Source organism: Thamnophis elegans, chromosome 7, assembly GCF_009769535.1.
Source record: "Thamnophis elegans isolate rThaEle1 chromosome 7, rThaEle1.pri, whole genome shotgun sequence".
Classification (NCBI taxonomy): Eukaryota; Metazoa; Chordata; class Lepidosauria; order Squamata; family Colubridae; genus Thamnophis; species Thamnophis elegans.
In genome coordinates, this window is record NC_045547.1 from 15,020,376 (window position 1) to 15,035,097 (window position 14,722).

Genomic DNA, 14,722 nt, shown 5'->3' on the forward strand with positions numbered 1-14,722 from the left:
CATGTTATTGGGACTGTTTTCATGGTGGCACAAGTTCATACAAGAAACAACATACTTGTTGCTGGGACTGAAAACGAAAAAAGCGGTGGCTTCTGGCATTGGCACTGCTTTCTCCTTAAGATGCAGTTCAGACATAGGGCGAGGACGAGGTCCAACGGGCATCTCCGGTTGTTCTTCTTCGTCCTCCTCTCCTAAAAGAGAAAGGTCTTCATTTTTAGAATTATTCATCGTAAATAGCCTATTGATTTACCTCATAAAGAATATCTGATTGTAGCTCAGTCTTAAAAGTAAGACATATTCAGTGGTGGGATTCAGCCAGTTCACACCACCCCGAGAGAACCGGTTGTTAACTTTCTGAGCAGTTCGGCGAACCGGTTGTTGGAAGAAATCATCAGGGCAAAGAACCGGTTGTTAAATGATTTGAATCCCACCACCGGACGTATTCCAATTTATTCCAAACTGGAGCCCACTAGTATATATCTACTTGCATAACACAAGTATCACACCAGCATTCTGACCAGTATAAACCATGTTGGCTTAGATGTCATGGAGATTCTCAATCCCAAAGGTGCTTTTCAAAAGGCAACTGGGCTTTCTTGATTTTTGCCTTGAAAACATTTTATCTCTCATCCAAGGAGCTTCTTCAGTTCTCAGAACTGAAAAAGGATCATAAGCTAAATGTTTTCAAGGGAAAAAAAACAAGAAATTCCAGTTGCCTTTTGAAGAGCATCTCTGGGACATGTTGGCTAGAAATACTGGAAGTTGAAGAGGGTCAGGGATAGACTGGTTTGTTCTCCGTCTTGGGCTGGTCTAAAATTCTTCTGCCAAAATTAAATTATTTCATAATTTGAGAGTTCAGAGGAGGCTATGCTTCAGCCTTGATAGACTGAAAGACCCTAACTTCTGTGTTTAAGATTGGAGTCTGAGAGAATATGTACCTCTATCTATGTAACTTGATCTTGAACAACTGTGTAACTCCTAGCAGAAAAGAAGACTTTGATGCAAAAATCAAACTCGATCTAAAGCCTTGGCAATTCTTTGTATGTGGAAATTAATTTCAGACCAAGGAGATAGTGACAGAGATCAGTGCAGAGCTCTTGTTCGAAAGCATGAGGATCTGTGCTAGACTCTCCAAACAGCTGCAAGGCTAAGTAAATCTTACCAGACTATTGGGTTTACTGTACAGTCTCATTTCTGTTCATATGGTTCCAAATACTGCAAGTACACACCCACACCCAGAATTAAATGCAACGTGTACACTTATTTACTTCTAAAATTCAGTTGGTCAACTCAATTATTTCTCATAACGGCTAATGTACAAGTCACCGTAGACTGCAAACATTGCATAAAACCAATCATTGGTTGAAATATTTAATTCAAAATCAAGCATTTCTGATAAGCCGACTCATTTTTTAGAATGTCAAACTTCAGCAAACAAGGGAACTTTTTAACGATGTGTGTAATGAATGGGGAGATCATACTCCAGAAGTTCAGATACAAATAATTAATCATTCAAAATTAAATCTGCCAATCTAGGGCACAGAGTGGCAAAGCCAGGGAACTGAGCAATCAGTCAGGAGGAAGAAGAGCGGCAACATAACCCTCCAGTTCCATCCTGGCTTCTGTTTAAGCAAGAAATATGTCCAACCTTGGAAGAGGTTGAAGAAGTACTAGGAATTAAGGTAAAGGTATATGTCTCTGCTCATCTCCGTTTTAAAGCCGAAGAGCCAGCGCTGTTCGAAGACATCTCCATGGTGATGTGGCTGGCATGATTCAATGCCAAAGGCACCCGGAACTCTATTACCTTCCCACCAAGGTAGTTCCTATTTTTCTACTTGCATTTTTACATGCTTTCGAACTGCTGGGTTGGCAGAAGCTGGGTGAAATAACGGGAGCTCACTCCATTATGTGGCTCTAGGGATTCGAACTGCTGACCTTTCTGATTGACAAGCTCAGCATCTTAGCCACTGTGCCACCACGCCCCTATACAAGGAATTCAATCTCTGGAAAAAGGCTAAATAGTTATAAATTAGAATCTTTAAAAACATTTTTTTACCATGGATCTGTTGGATGCAGAAGTATATCTCTTACTCTTATTTTCAAATCTGTATAACCAAACACCTATATGTGCTTCTGAAATCCATACAGGTGGTTCTTGATTTACAATGGTTCACTTAACAATGATTTGAAGTTACCATGGCCTCAAAAACAAATAATTTATGACTTGCACTTGAAGTTACAATTGTCGCACCGCCCTTGCAGTCATCTGACTGCAATTAGCAATAGCAATAGCAGTTAGACTTATATACCGCTTCATAGGGCTTTCAGCCCTCTCTAAGCGGTTTACAGAGTCAGCATATCGCCCCCACAGTCTGGGTCCTCATTTCACCCACCTCGGAAGGACGGAAGGCTGAGTCAACCTTGAGCCGGTGAGATTAGAACCGCTGAACTGCAGATAACAGTCAGCTGAAGTGGCCTGCAGTACTGCACCCTAACCACTGCACCACCTCGGCTCAATTCAGACCCTCGGCAACAGACTTACATTTACATTTACAAAAATTTCAGCATCTGGCAGTCACATGACCAAAATGCAGCAAAGCAAGCAGTTACGTGTGTTTCTGTACAGCACATGTTACATCTTTGCTGCAAGAGCTGCATTGGCTATCAGTTTGGTCCAGTAGTTAAGTCATTGGGTAAGAAGTGGGCGAGTGTGAGTTCAAGTACCGCCTTAGCCATGAAAGTCAACTAGGTGACTTTGGGCGAGTTATTTTCTCTCAACTCAACCTACTTCATGGAGCTGTTGTGGGGAAAACAGGAGGAAGGAGGTGTGTTAGATATGTTTGTTACCTTGAGTTGTTGTAAAAGTAGTAAAGGCAGGATAGAAATGAATGAATGAATGAATGAATAGCAATTCTGTTACGGATTCTGGGAATTTTATATTTTTATACTTGTATAAGTTAGTGCATGGAAGTAGAGTTGCTTAAAAAGCTTTTAGACACATTAGTCACCAATTTTTCCCAACACTTCAATATCTATGTATAAATATAAAAGAGGCAAATACCTGGCCACTAAATACTGCAAAGAATATTTTTATGGGAGAGAGACTTTTTCTTACCAAAAAAGAAAAAGAAAGAAAATTATAAATATTGTTTGTTTAAAATTCACACAAGAAAAAAATAGTTTAAAAGCAGAAACTTCTGAACAAAATTCTTAAAGAAAGAAAAGCTCCAGGCACTGTGGAGATCTACGAATAACCCTCAAGGAAGAAATGCAAAAAAGTCCCATGAATGGCCTGTGGGGCATATAGGAAAGGTTTCAGCAAACACTGAATCAGAATCAAATGAGCAAACCAACAATAATACACATATGACTCAACAAACCCTGTTTTCCCAAAAATAAGACCCAACCAGAAAATAAGCCCTTGTTGTTGTTAATTTCAAAGTCGTGTCCGACCCATCTCAAACCCATGGACAACATTCCTTCCTGTCCTCTACCATCCTCTGGAGTCCATTTAAGCTCACGCCTTCTGCTTCAGTGACTCCATCCAACCATCTCATTCTCTGCCATCCCGTTCTTCTTTTGCCCTCCATCTTTCCCAGCATTAGGCTCTTCTCCAGTGAGTCCTTCTTTCTCATTAGGTGGCCAAAACAAATAAGCCCTAGAATGATTTTTCAGGATGCTCGTAATATAAGCCCTACCCAAAAATAAGCCCCAGTTAAGATCATCAGCCAGACAGAAGCAATTAATAAGACCTAACCAGAAAATAATCCCTAATGCATCTTTTGGAGCAAAAAATATTATAAGACCTGGTCTTATTTTCAGAGAAATACGGTACACTCCAGAGTTGCCATTCCAGTAATTGGTTAAACAGAAATGTTACACAATGATTCAGAACTATGACTGTGTTTAACAAACCACGCAGCTATCTCTCTAGCAATTCCCAAAGCTAGCAATTCAACCATAATTCTATACTGGTATTTATTTATTTGTTTGTTTCTTTTCAAAGCAAATTTCTTTAAATGATAGGTGTGGGTGAACCAGCTCATCCCTGAAATTCAGCTATGTAGTAATTGCACAGAAAGAGAGAAAAATAGTCTTTTAAATACATCATATTGTGCAAATGTGTAGACTACAAAAAAAAGAAAACAATATGCAGAGAGCTTTGTTAAGTGCTTAAAGTATAAAGCACACTGTGATACTGCATAGATATAGCCATGGAGTTTTCTTGGTACCAGTGAAAAGATAACTGCCAAGATTCTTCAACATCCCAATCCACCCTACAACCTTGCAATTTCCAAAAAGTTTCCCATTTCAAATATTAATCAGAGCTGAGCCTACTTAAACATTTGAACTGAGCTACCATCACCCAGGTGTTACTACTATCTGCCAGGACAATATTTTCCCTTTTTGTCTTGTATAATTATTGTGAGCTGCCACAAGAGCAAGTGTTGCATACAAAACAAAGAATGGCAAGCAAACAAGTCTTTTACAGAAAACTTTTGGATTTTGACCACAGCTTTTCTGTAATAGCCACACTTTGAACCAGAGGTGGGTTTCTGCCGGTTCGGCCTGGATCGGGCGAATCGATAGTCAACGGTGGGAGGCTCTGCCCACCTGCCCAGATGCTTCTGCACATGCGCAGAAGTACTGTGTGCGAGCAAACAGGTAATAAAAAACTGGAAACCCACCACTGCTCTGAACCAATATTTTCATTAAACTGCCCCTTACATCTCAAAATCCTTTTCATGGTCACTTGTTGCCTATTCAAATCTTATGAGCATCTCCATGTATATGACCTATACCTTCCTTCTCAAGGTCTAGCCCTTTAATTTATGATTTACTATTAGTATATTAAATTTGTTACAGCCACCCACTACAGCACACTCAAGAGAATTTAGGCAGATTATTTTGAAGGTTTTTTTGCTGTCGTTTTGTTTGTTTTGTTTTGTTTTAAGGATTGAGGATCAGTTAGGTGATTAGATAACATATGAGCTGCTAAGCAGCTCTGGTCCCAATACTGGACCTGGTTTGCCTTTGCATTTTCCTTCTAGTTTGTAAGATGATTTCTATCTTTCACTCTCATCTGATCTGCTTAAACAGCAAACCTCTTTAAAGATCTACATTGTAAATTCTAATTGCAGCCACCCTAGCATCATCCTAATTCTTCCCCTGACAAGAAGCTTACTGTCATGGCTGAGTTCTTTAGTGGCAGTTGCAAAAGTCAAAGAGGCAGCTTGGGGAATTGCATTATAAAATGCTCACAGGACCTACTACTAGGTAGAAGAGTTTGAAGCAGCAATACCATTTATGGATAAGACAACAAATCATAAAAATCAGTAAAAAAACTTGGAGGAATATGCACCCATAAACAGCTCAGTGAAATGCACTATACAGTCTTGTTAAAATATTCATGACTGGGAGAGACATGGGAACAAGGTCAGCCAATGAATAGACATAGCAACTAAGTCAGCCAATGGGAGCTTAAAGAGATCTGAGTCTGTGCAGAGAATTGAAACAGAAACTTAAGAAGAAAGCAGTCTGCTGCTCTGTGAAGTCACTTAGCAGTCTGTCTGGGCTTGTCTACTGATATGAAACTAACTGCTTGTGTTTGCCTGTAACTCTAATGCCTTGTATTTACTTGGAAGAACCACCTGTTGGTATTGTACATTTATTCATCTATTCTTATGTATATAAAGAAGTTGATGAATCCAGCTGCATCAGTTATCTATGTGTGCTTCTGGATTTGAATTTATGCAAGAAACTCTGACAAGTCTAACATTATGGACTTCGTGTCTATCTCTGAAGAAAAGAAATATATCTTATTAAGTTGCAAGATGCAAGATGATAACACAGGTAAGCAGTAATTCAGCAGCCACAGTAGAAAGTACAAACTTTACACACAACAACCCCCCCCCCCTCTTTCTCTCTGACTGTGGGGAATTTGTCTAAAACATTTGTATTACATTCTCAATGGGGATGCCAGATGCAGGAGAATTTTAAACCTTTATATCAGACCTAGCGATTCGTATGTAACCAGGGTCTGATTAAAAGGCAGAGATGAGCTTCAAAACAGCCAGGCAATGACAAATATCAGCATCAAAACAGACAGAAGATTTTTCTCAGCATTAAAGAAGTACTCATACAGAGATGGAGTCCAAAATATGATAAGTCTATGTGGAAATCTTAAACATCTATTGAATCTCCAGACCTCTGATATATTTCAATTCCAGTTATCTCGGGGAATATTGGGCATTTAGCAATACACTTGCTGATACAAGAAAAAAAAAAGCTATTATTCAGATAAAAAGTTACAAATTAAAAGAGCTGAATAGTAAGATTTAGATTAAAAGTTTCCAGCTGTGGTTCTACTATGAGAACTCACTTTCTCCTGTATCTATGTACCAGCCCAATCTTCATCAAAGATAAGTCAGAGGTCAAAGGCTCTGAAGCTTTACTGAAATTTAATTTTACATTACAAAACCAAGGTATTCAAAGTGGTGAATGACCAACTCTGTCCTAAGACTTTGATACAGTTTACCATTTGAAATAAACTAATACTTTTCTGAATCTAATTCATTCCCCGCCCCCCAAGAAAAAAAAGTCCACTTTCCTAGAGGAATATCCTATGTAGTTTCTGTCAGAGTTTGTTGCAGAAATCAAATCCAGAAAGCACACACAGGTAACTGATTCAGCAGGATTCATTAACTTCTCTTTATATACATAATAACACATGAAGCAATATATAAATACCAAAAGTAGTTCTTCCAATATGGTAGAGAGGAGAGATTGTAAGCAGTTTCAGAGTTCAGCAGACTGACTAGTTTCAGTTTCAGAGCTTAGCACAGCTAAGCCATACCCAGGCTCCTTACTGTCTCAGCTCCCATTGGCTGACCTTGTTACTGTGCCCTATTCATTGGCTGACCTTGTTACCATGTCTCTGCCAGTCATGAATTCTCTGACAGTTTCAGTGGGAAAAGGCTGCCAGAATGCCAATAATTGCATTGGGAAGTGGGAAGAAAAAAGGTACAATTGCTTTAGTCAATAGTACCTTGCTACCTATTTTCCGTTGAACACAAAAATGTTAAGTCAGGCCTTTGTAGAGCCCACTTCCTCCATAGATGTGTTTAACTGGAGATAGCAGTTTTAATTCTCTTTTCAGTTAGAGTTACTCAACAAGATAGCTGAAGAAGAGACCTAGAGGAACCTTTGCAACTGAGTTGTAGATGAGTAGATATAGAGTCCTGGTTTGATACAATCAAAATGCCCAAAGGAAGCAAAAATACCAAAACATCTTCTCACCAGCAATCAGCACCCATATGAGCAGAGAGTAATGGCAAGATTAACACAAGACCAAAAAACAAGCTGTATACAATACCCAAGTCAAGGAAGTACTAACAAGCTACCAGCAAACAACGGCAAACAAAATCAAGGACACTCAACCACCAAGGACACCCACACCAACAGTTAGGGCAAGCCACTAGTTATATAAAAAAAGACCAAAGCTGACTCCCTTGTAGCACTACTACTACTACTGCTGCTGCTACTACTAATATTTACCTAGCTGAATAAAGAAATGTGTGTGAGAAAGCCACCAAGCTCAGGAAACAGCAACAGTTCAACCCTGAGCTACAAATATTCTATGAGTAGATGTTGCCCTACAATAACTTTGAAGCTTAAAATTGTCCTTTCCCATCCAGATAAGCAGTTAAAGCAGGGGATAAACAGAGAAGAAAGGATGCAGTAAAAAAAGGGACTGGGAAGTTGTTCCTTTCTGTAGCTTTGAAAAATATATATTGGTATTAAAAAGGAAGTGGCCTCATTGGAATCAGCAATATTGCATTCAGATGGAAAGTCCTCCTGCACCCAATCTTTCCTGCTCTTAATTCATTCTTCAGTTGAGCTCTGGAGAAGTAAAAAATAAAATACGGAGTACCCGATGAAATCATTTTCTTCACAGCTGCTCCAGGACAGGCAGAACAGACGAGAGGATTAATTCTCCATTCAACCTACTGTCCCTTTTCAGGTAATATGGCTGACCAATGTCACAGGGCTATTTGGAGTTCGGACTAATCCTTTCTAACCTGTGAAATCCAGTGATGACTGGATTTAACCATCCACAGGATACCCCTCCAGCCTGTTTAAACACATTGTACAAATATGGCCCTGTCATCACCCTTCAAATCTTCGAAAGCAAACTGTGATCATTTCCATTGCTGCAAACCTGAACCAATAATCTGTTTCTTGCAATTACCTCAGTGGGAGGTTGAAGGACCGACAGTTCAGTCAGTGCCTTGCCTTACCAACACGTTATGTGTTTTGTCTACATTTCTTGAAATATAAGCTATTCAAATATTTAGGGAGTTGAAAAACATATCTAGAATTAATTCCAAATACTGTAGGTGAACAAGATAATTTAGCTTTGGCCATTAATTCCTGTAATTAATTACCCTTGATCTTTGTTTATACAATGAATTGCTGATGATAGATGGCTGGAGAATAAATAATCAAGATCAATGCTAATCTGACTAATCTTTTGAATCACCTGTTTAAACTACATATCTACAAAGGATACATTGGGGATTTCCTGAATCAATCTTTCGTGTTTTTTAAAACATATATTTTAGTAAACACCAAATAGGCTTTTCGAAAGCCAGATTAAATGTTTATAGCCATCAAATGTGCAATGTGTAAAGCCATCAAATATGGTATATGGTAGATTTAAAAAAAAATCCTACTTCTCAAAGATTCTTTTGGCAGGGATCCCAAAATGGTGGTTCACATTTTATTGTACTGTGAATTTTACAAACGTCTTCGGTGTGAGGTTATTTAGCCTATTTTAAAATCTAAAGCAGGAGATTAGTATGTACAAATTTTAATTGCAGATAAAAATCCTAAGATTACAGTGGCAATGGTTAGATTTTTGACTATGGCTTTAAAAAGGAGGCTTCTAGGAATAGAATAGAAGAGAATTCTTTTATTGGCCAAGTGTGGTTGGACACACAAGGAATTTGTCTTTGATGCATATGCTCTCAATGTACATAAAAAGAAAAGATACAAATCAATAGCATATATTATATAATATTTATTAAATATTTTACTTTTTAAACTGTTTATCAAATGACAAGTTTAGATTATGTTTGTAACTTGTTTTGAAATCTAAAGCAGGAGATTAGTATGTACAAATTTTAATTGCAGATAAAAATCTTAAAATTACAATCTCAATGGTTAGATTTTTGACTATGGCTTTAAAAAGGAGGCTTTTAGGAGTAGAATAGAAGAGAAGAGAATTCTTTTATTGGCCAAGTGTGATTGGACACACAAGGAATTTGTCTTTGATGCATATGCTCTCAATGTACATAAAAAGAAAAGATACAAATCAATAGCATATATTATATAATATTTATTAAATATTTTACTTGTTAAACTGTTTATCAAATGACAAGTTTAGATTATGTTTGTAACTTGTTTTGGGGCCTTTTGGTTATAAATAAAATTATTTGTTGGTATTCTATGCATTTGCCCAATGAGTTATGAAATTAGATTATTTGTTGGTATTCCATGCATTTACCCAATGAGTTATGAGTTACAAAGCCACCAAGGCTCAGTGGCAGCAAGACCACAGAAATTTCTCAACCTTGAGACCTTGGCTGGCTTGAGAATTCTGGAAGTCCACACAGCTTTAAGTTCCCAAGGTGGAGAAATATTTCTGTGATGGGGGGAGAATGACTTGAGCCCCAGGACCAGGATGAGGCAAATTCCCACCAACAGAAAAATGACTATAAACTATGCAGAGCTTCAGCACTGCAAATGAAAAGAATGCACCACAACTGGGAAACAGTCCTTTATACCCTCATCTGTGTTTGACTTGGCTACTTCTGAATCAGTGTGAAGACCTTGTATAAAAGTGCCCCACGTGCACTACTAATTAGGAATAGGCTTCCAAAATAAATTGGACCTTTTGATCCTTCTCTTTCTGGTGGTCAAATGTATCCATACATTAAATTACACTAAACGACTTAAACAGGATGAAAATGAGCCATGGTGGTGCAGTGGTTAGAGTGCAGTACTGCAGGCTACTTCTGCCGACTACCGACTGCCTGCAATTTGGCAGTTCAAATCTCACCAGGCTCAGGGTTGACTCAACCTTCCATCCTTCTGAGGTGGATAAAATGAGGACCCAGATTGTCGGGGGCAATATGCTGACTCTGTAAACTACTTAGAGCGGGCTATAAAACACTGCGAAGTGGTATATAAGTCTAAGTGCTATTGCTAAAATATACCCGTATGTTAATTATGCTACTCGATATCTAAGTTGAAAAGACAAATCTTAGGAGTTTCATATCAAAGAGAGACTGGCCAAGCGAGGGGGAAGAATCAAACAGGGACTTAGTCTAGAATCTCTATGTAGCACTAGAGGCAAAGTCTGATTTAAACCTTTGAATGCCATTGAAACTTAGGTGCAAACCCCACCTATTTGCAAACCACTAGTTAGAGAAGATTCCTGTGTAGAGAGCTGAGCAATACAACAGCTAAATGAACTCTTCAAATGTATTGTTTGCACCTGACATATACTAGGGATACCTAGCCAGTTCACAACAAACTGAAATTTTGAAACACGTTCAAATATTTACCCTACAAATCAAGTGTTAATATGAATTTCAAGTCCTCAACTGCCATTTGCCAAGTTTCTTAAAATGGAATAAAAACACTGAGCACAGGGAAGCTGATACAGATAACTATCAACAGAGAAAGTAATATTGGTTCGTATCAGAGCTGTTTTAAAACAATAAATATCCTGTGATTCTTGATTTTATACGAAAGCAAAGAAGGAAATTTATGTTTGTAAATATGTTTTAATCCCCTTGTTGTTTTTATAAACAATTCAAGGCTGGAAACACACCTAATAATCCTTCTTCCTCCTATTTTCCCCGACCTGTGCAGTGGGTTGAGTGACTGAGAAAGAATGAGACTGGCCGAAAGTCAGCCAGCTGCTTTCATGCCTAAGGCAGGACTAAAAACTTACATTCTCCCAATTTCTAGTCTCTTGCCGTAACCAATCAATCAAATTGGTTCTCTTTCAATATCTTTTATATCTTGAATATTTTTATGTTTTAAGCCTGCAAATACAAACAGGGCCAAGGCAGGAAGTTCCAATGCTTTAAAGTGGCAAGCTTTATCCTCATTGTCTGCTAATAGAATAGAAAAATCAACCAATTTGTTCAGATTGGTTTAATTTCCACTTTATTCTAGCTTTAGAACTTGAGGCATCATTGTAATGCTGCCCAAATGTGACCACCTACTAAAAAAATGGTGTATCTTGTGTAGTGGCAGACACAAAACAAAACAGAGTTTCCTTTTAAATGTGAAATAAATATATTGTGGACGGGACATCTGGCAAAACTGAAACTTGGTACAAAGTGGCTATTTGGGATTTCTACCAAGAAAAAAAATATGTTGGCATGATTATAGTATATGTTTGGATACCTTAGGGATAACAGGGTGTGGCAAGTTTATCTAAGCTCAGTTTGCCTTCTGCCACTTTGATGTGTGTTTGTGTGTTGAAAAAAAATCAAGATTACTATAATAATGTGATCAAAGTTCCATCACTGTTCTATCTGCCTGGCAATCGAGTCACACACTGTTGAGTCACACTCGGACAATGAGGAGGTTGGGGAGGAACCTGGGCCAGCTTTGGAGTCTGGGGAATGCTCTGATGGATGCTCCGAGTCGGATGGAGAGATAGAGCCAGGGCCGTCTGACATTTCCCAGCCACCAGAGAGGCAACTGCCTTTGGAGGCTGAGATAAGTCAGGAGGAAGATCAGACGGGGCCTGTTCCCGATGTGCATATGTGCAGAGCTGTTAGGAGAGGAGAACAACCGAGGACAAGGAGTCGACTCGGGAAGCAAGGTACATGTGGACGCTGAATGGCCCCTCCCTGGTTGGGGAATAAATAGAAGGAAAGGGAGTGGTGGTCATAGGAGACAACAGTTCGGATTTCTGAAGATTTGGCTCATCGTGTTTTGTGCCTCACAGACTGCTTGCCAGAGCTTAATTTGCAGCTTTGTGGCTGGAAGCTCACGGCCTTGCAATTATCGCAAGGAACTGATAAGGTCTGTACTGCAGTTAACTGCTTGAAGGACTATTGCCTGGACTTTTCGGTGAGTGAATGCAATTAATTCACAAGAGGAAAATAAAGAGGTTTTTTTGTGTGACAAGTAGTCTGTTTCTTGTTTCTGCTAAGGCTAGGTCAGAAATTATACTTTTGGTTGCCATCTTGTGTTATTTTATCCTTCCCTGAGGACATGTCTAGTCATTCCAGAAAATGGGCAAGGCAGTAAAATTACCTGGTGTCTCTGCAGTAGGATAGGGATTTTTCTCTTCATTTTCATTCGGCTGATATTCATCTGTGTTGCTCTGGCCAAGAGAGAAAACAGCCGTTCTTTAGTTGTGCCTACTTATTAATTCATAAAAAGAGTCAACAGTCATCTCAAAACAAGGTGGATAGTGGAAAGCAGCAAACCTTATTAGAAGCTGGAGATTCTCCATCAGCGGTAATTGATTTCAGCTCGATTTTTTCCTCCTTTGTCTCTCCCTCCACGGCTGGTTTCTCGGGCTCCTGTTTCTTCTCAGGACTGGCAGTCCTACCGATTTAGCAGAGACACACAAAAATCAGCCAATGAATTGCCAAGACTAACTTCCTTGGATAGCCCAATAGACAAGCGCAAGAATATTCACTTAACCTTCATAAACATTTGCTCCTCTGAGAAACAAGTAATATTAATAATCATGTGCCTACCAGACTTTCAAAAAAACCTTTGCATCCTGAGATAATTTAGGAAGTTAATAGAAAGAATGTTCGTCATGCATTTTCCAACCAATGCAGAGGTGGTAGTCAGCCAGTTTGGACTGGTCTGGGTGAACGGTAATGGAAATTTTGAGTAGTTCGGAGAACCGGCAAATACCACCTCTGGTTGGCCCTGCCCTCCCGCCCCCATCGTTCCCTGTCCTATATTCCCTTGTTTTTTTTAGTTCAGCTGATTCACGCAGCAGAGTGGATTGCTGTGCTTCAGCTGAGCTAAAAAACAGCTCAGCTCACCAGTGCTGACACCGAGGGTGGACTTTGAGTGCTGCACGCTCTCATATAACTGCTAGGAAAAGTTTTGGAATCCCACCACTGAACCAATTCAATGATGGTGAACCAAAATGTCCAAAGTTCAGAAAATGCCTGACTTGTTTCTGCTGGTATGTCACTCACTCACTCACCCCAAAGAAAAGATGGACAATTCTCTCTCTCCCCCTCCCCCCAAATCTAGGCCATAGTGAATAGTGCCACTCAGCAGCAGCAGCGCTAAAGCAAGGTCTGAAGTTGCGTGACCCGACAAATGTGCGCAAACCAAAAGTGCGCCGACAAAACCGCGGCACTAAAACTGCGACATCATCAACGCAACATCATCAACGCAGCAACAACAGCGCGGCGACAGAAGCACGATTTAAGTTAAGATAAGGGTTAGGTTTAGGGTTTAGGGTTAGGTTTAGGGTCAGGTTTAGCGTTAGGGTTAGGGTTAGGTTTACAGCACGCTTCTGTCACCGCGCTGTTGTCGCCGCGCTTCAGCGCTCATTCGTCGGCGTGCTTTAGAACTTGCGGTTTTGTCACTGCGGTTTAGTCGGGCGCATTTTTGTCGTTCACCCTTTTGTCGGTGAACCCTGAAGTTGAGTTCTGGGCCTCAGTCTTAGTGCCACCACTGCCAGTCTGGGAGTATTAGGGAATGGTGCAATTTCACCCGTGGCCCAACCCTCCCCTAGATCTGCCATGCACCCTTTAGGAGTATGGCTCTCTTGTGTAATTGCCATGCAAGAACACACCCCATTCTTACGCATCCTCCACAGCCTCTAAAAAAATCTCACAAGAATGAGTGTGCTTAAGGAGGAGAATAGCTCTCATGTGTGGGTAAGCACTAGCATTTCACCCAAAACATTGTGGCATGTCACCTTTGATACTTTGCCATCACTGTCCTATCAGTTGTACTTTGTTCGGGAGCTACCTTTTCCCCAAATTATTTGGGGAGAATCATTCAGCCTGCAATGAAAATAACTTTTTCCTCCATTAAAAAAAATATATTTTAGGTTCCAAGCTAATGCTGCCAACCCTGCTTCAGGCTGTGCAAAAGATTCTTAAAGTTTCAACAGACATCCAGGATATGTAGATATGCCACCTTTTCTGATCTTTATTGCTCAAACCAAAAAAGCTCCCCATGTATTGACATTGGAAAATAAAGTGCTTAAGCAGGTATTTTGCAATTTATATGGCTGACTTCTTGGAATAAACTGAATAAACTGTTGGTGAAGGATACTTCTTTTTTTCTTTTATTGAATACACATTAAAACATTGGACATAGAGTGACCTTTCTGGCTTTGTCATTTCCATACATACTGTAACATAACAATAAATACAGTTTCTACTTATCGTACATAGCTACTTTGATCTTACTGACAGATCCTCTGTTATATATTTATCTATATATTATCCAGTTCCAATTTTACAATCCTCAAAATATTCTGTTCCAACTCCTTTTCCTCATTTCCAATCACTGATACATTTTATCCCAAATTTCATAATATTCTGTCTCATCTCTGTTTTGATTTCTAGTGTCAGTCTGTCCATTTCTGCAAAGATCAAGATTTTCTTTATTTTCTCTTCTTCAGTGGGGACCTCTCTGTTTT

At 39.4% G+C, this 14,722-nt stretch overlaps 1 protein-coding gene across 2 annotated transcripts in view; it reads right to left on the reverse strand.

The window, feature by feature from the left end:
* The window catches only part of CACNA1C (calcium voltage-gated channel subunit alpha1 C), a 483,479-nt gene that overhangs the window by 97,782 nt on the left and 370,975 nt on the right, over positions 1-14,722 (reverse strand). For both annotated transcript variants that reach the window (XM_032220855.1, XM_032220856.1), the window contains exons 16-18: positions 12,522-12,642; positions 12,346-12,415; positions 56-191 (exon numbers count right to left, since the gene is read on the reverse strand). In XM_032220855.1, coding sequence (XP_032076746.1) covers positions 56-191; positions 12,346-12,415; positions 12,522-12,642 — 327 coding nt within the window. The remainder of the gene's footprint in view (positions 1-55; positions 192-12,345; positions 12,416-12,521; positions 12,643-14,722) is intronic.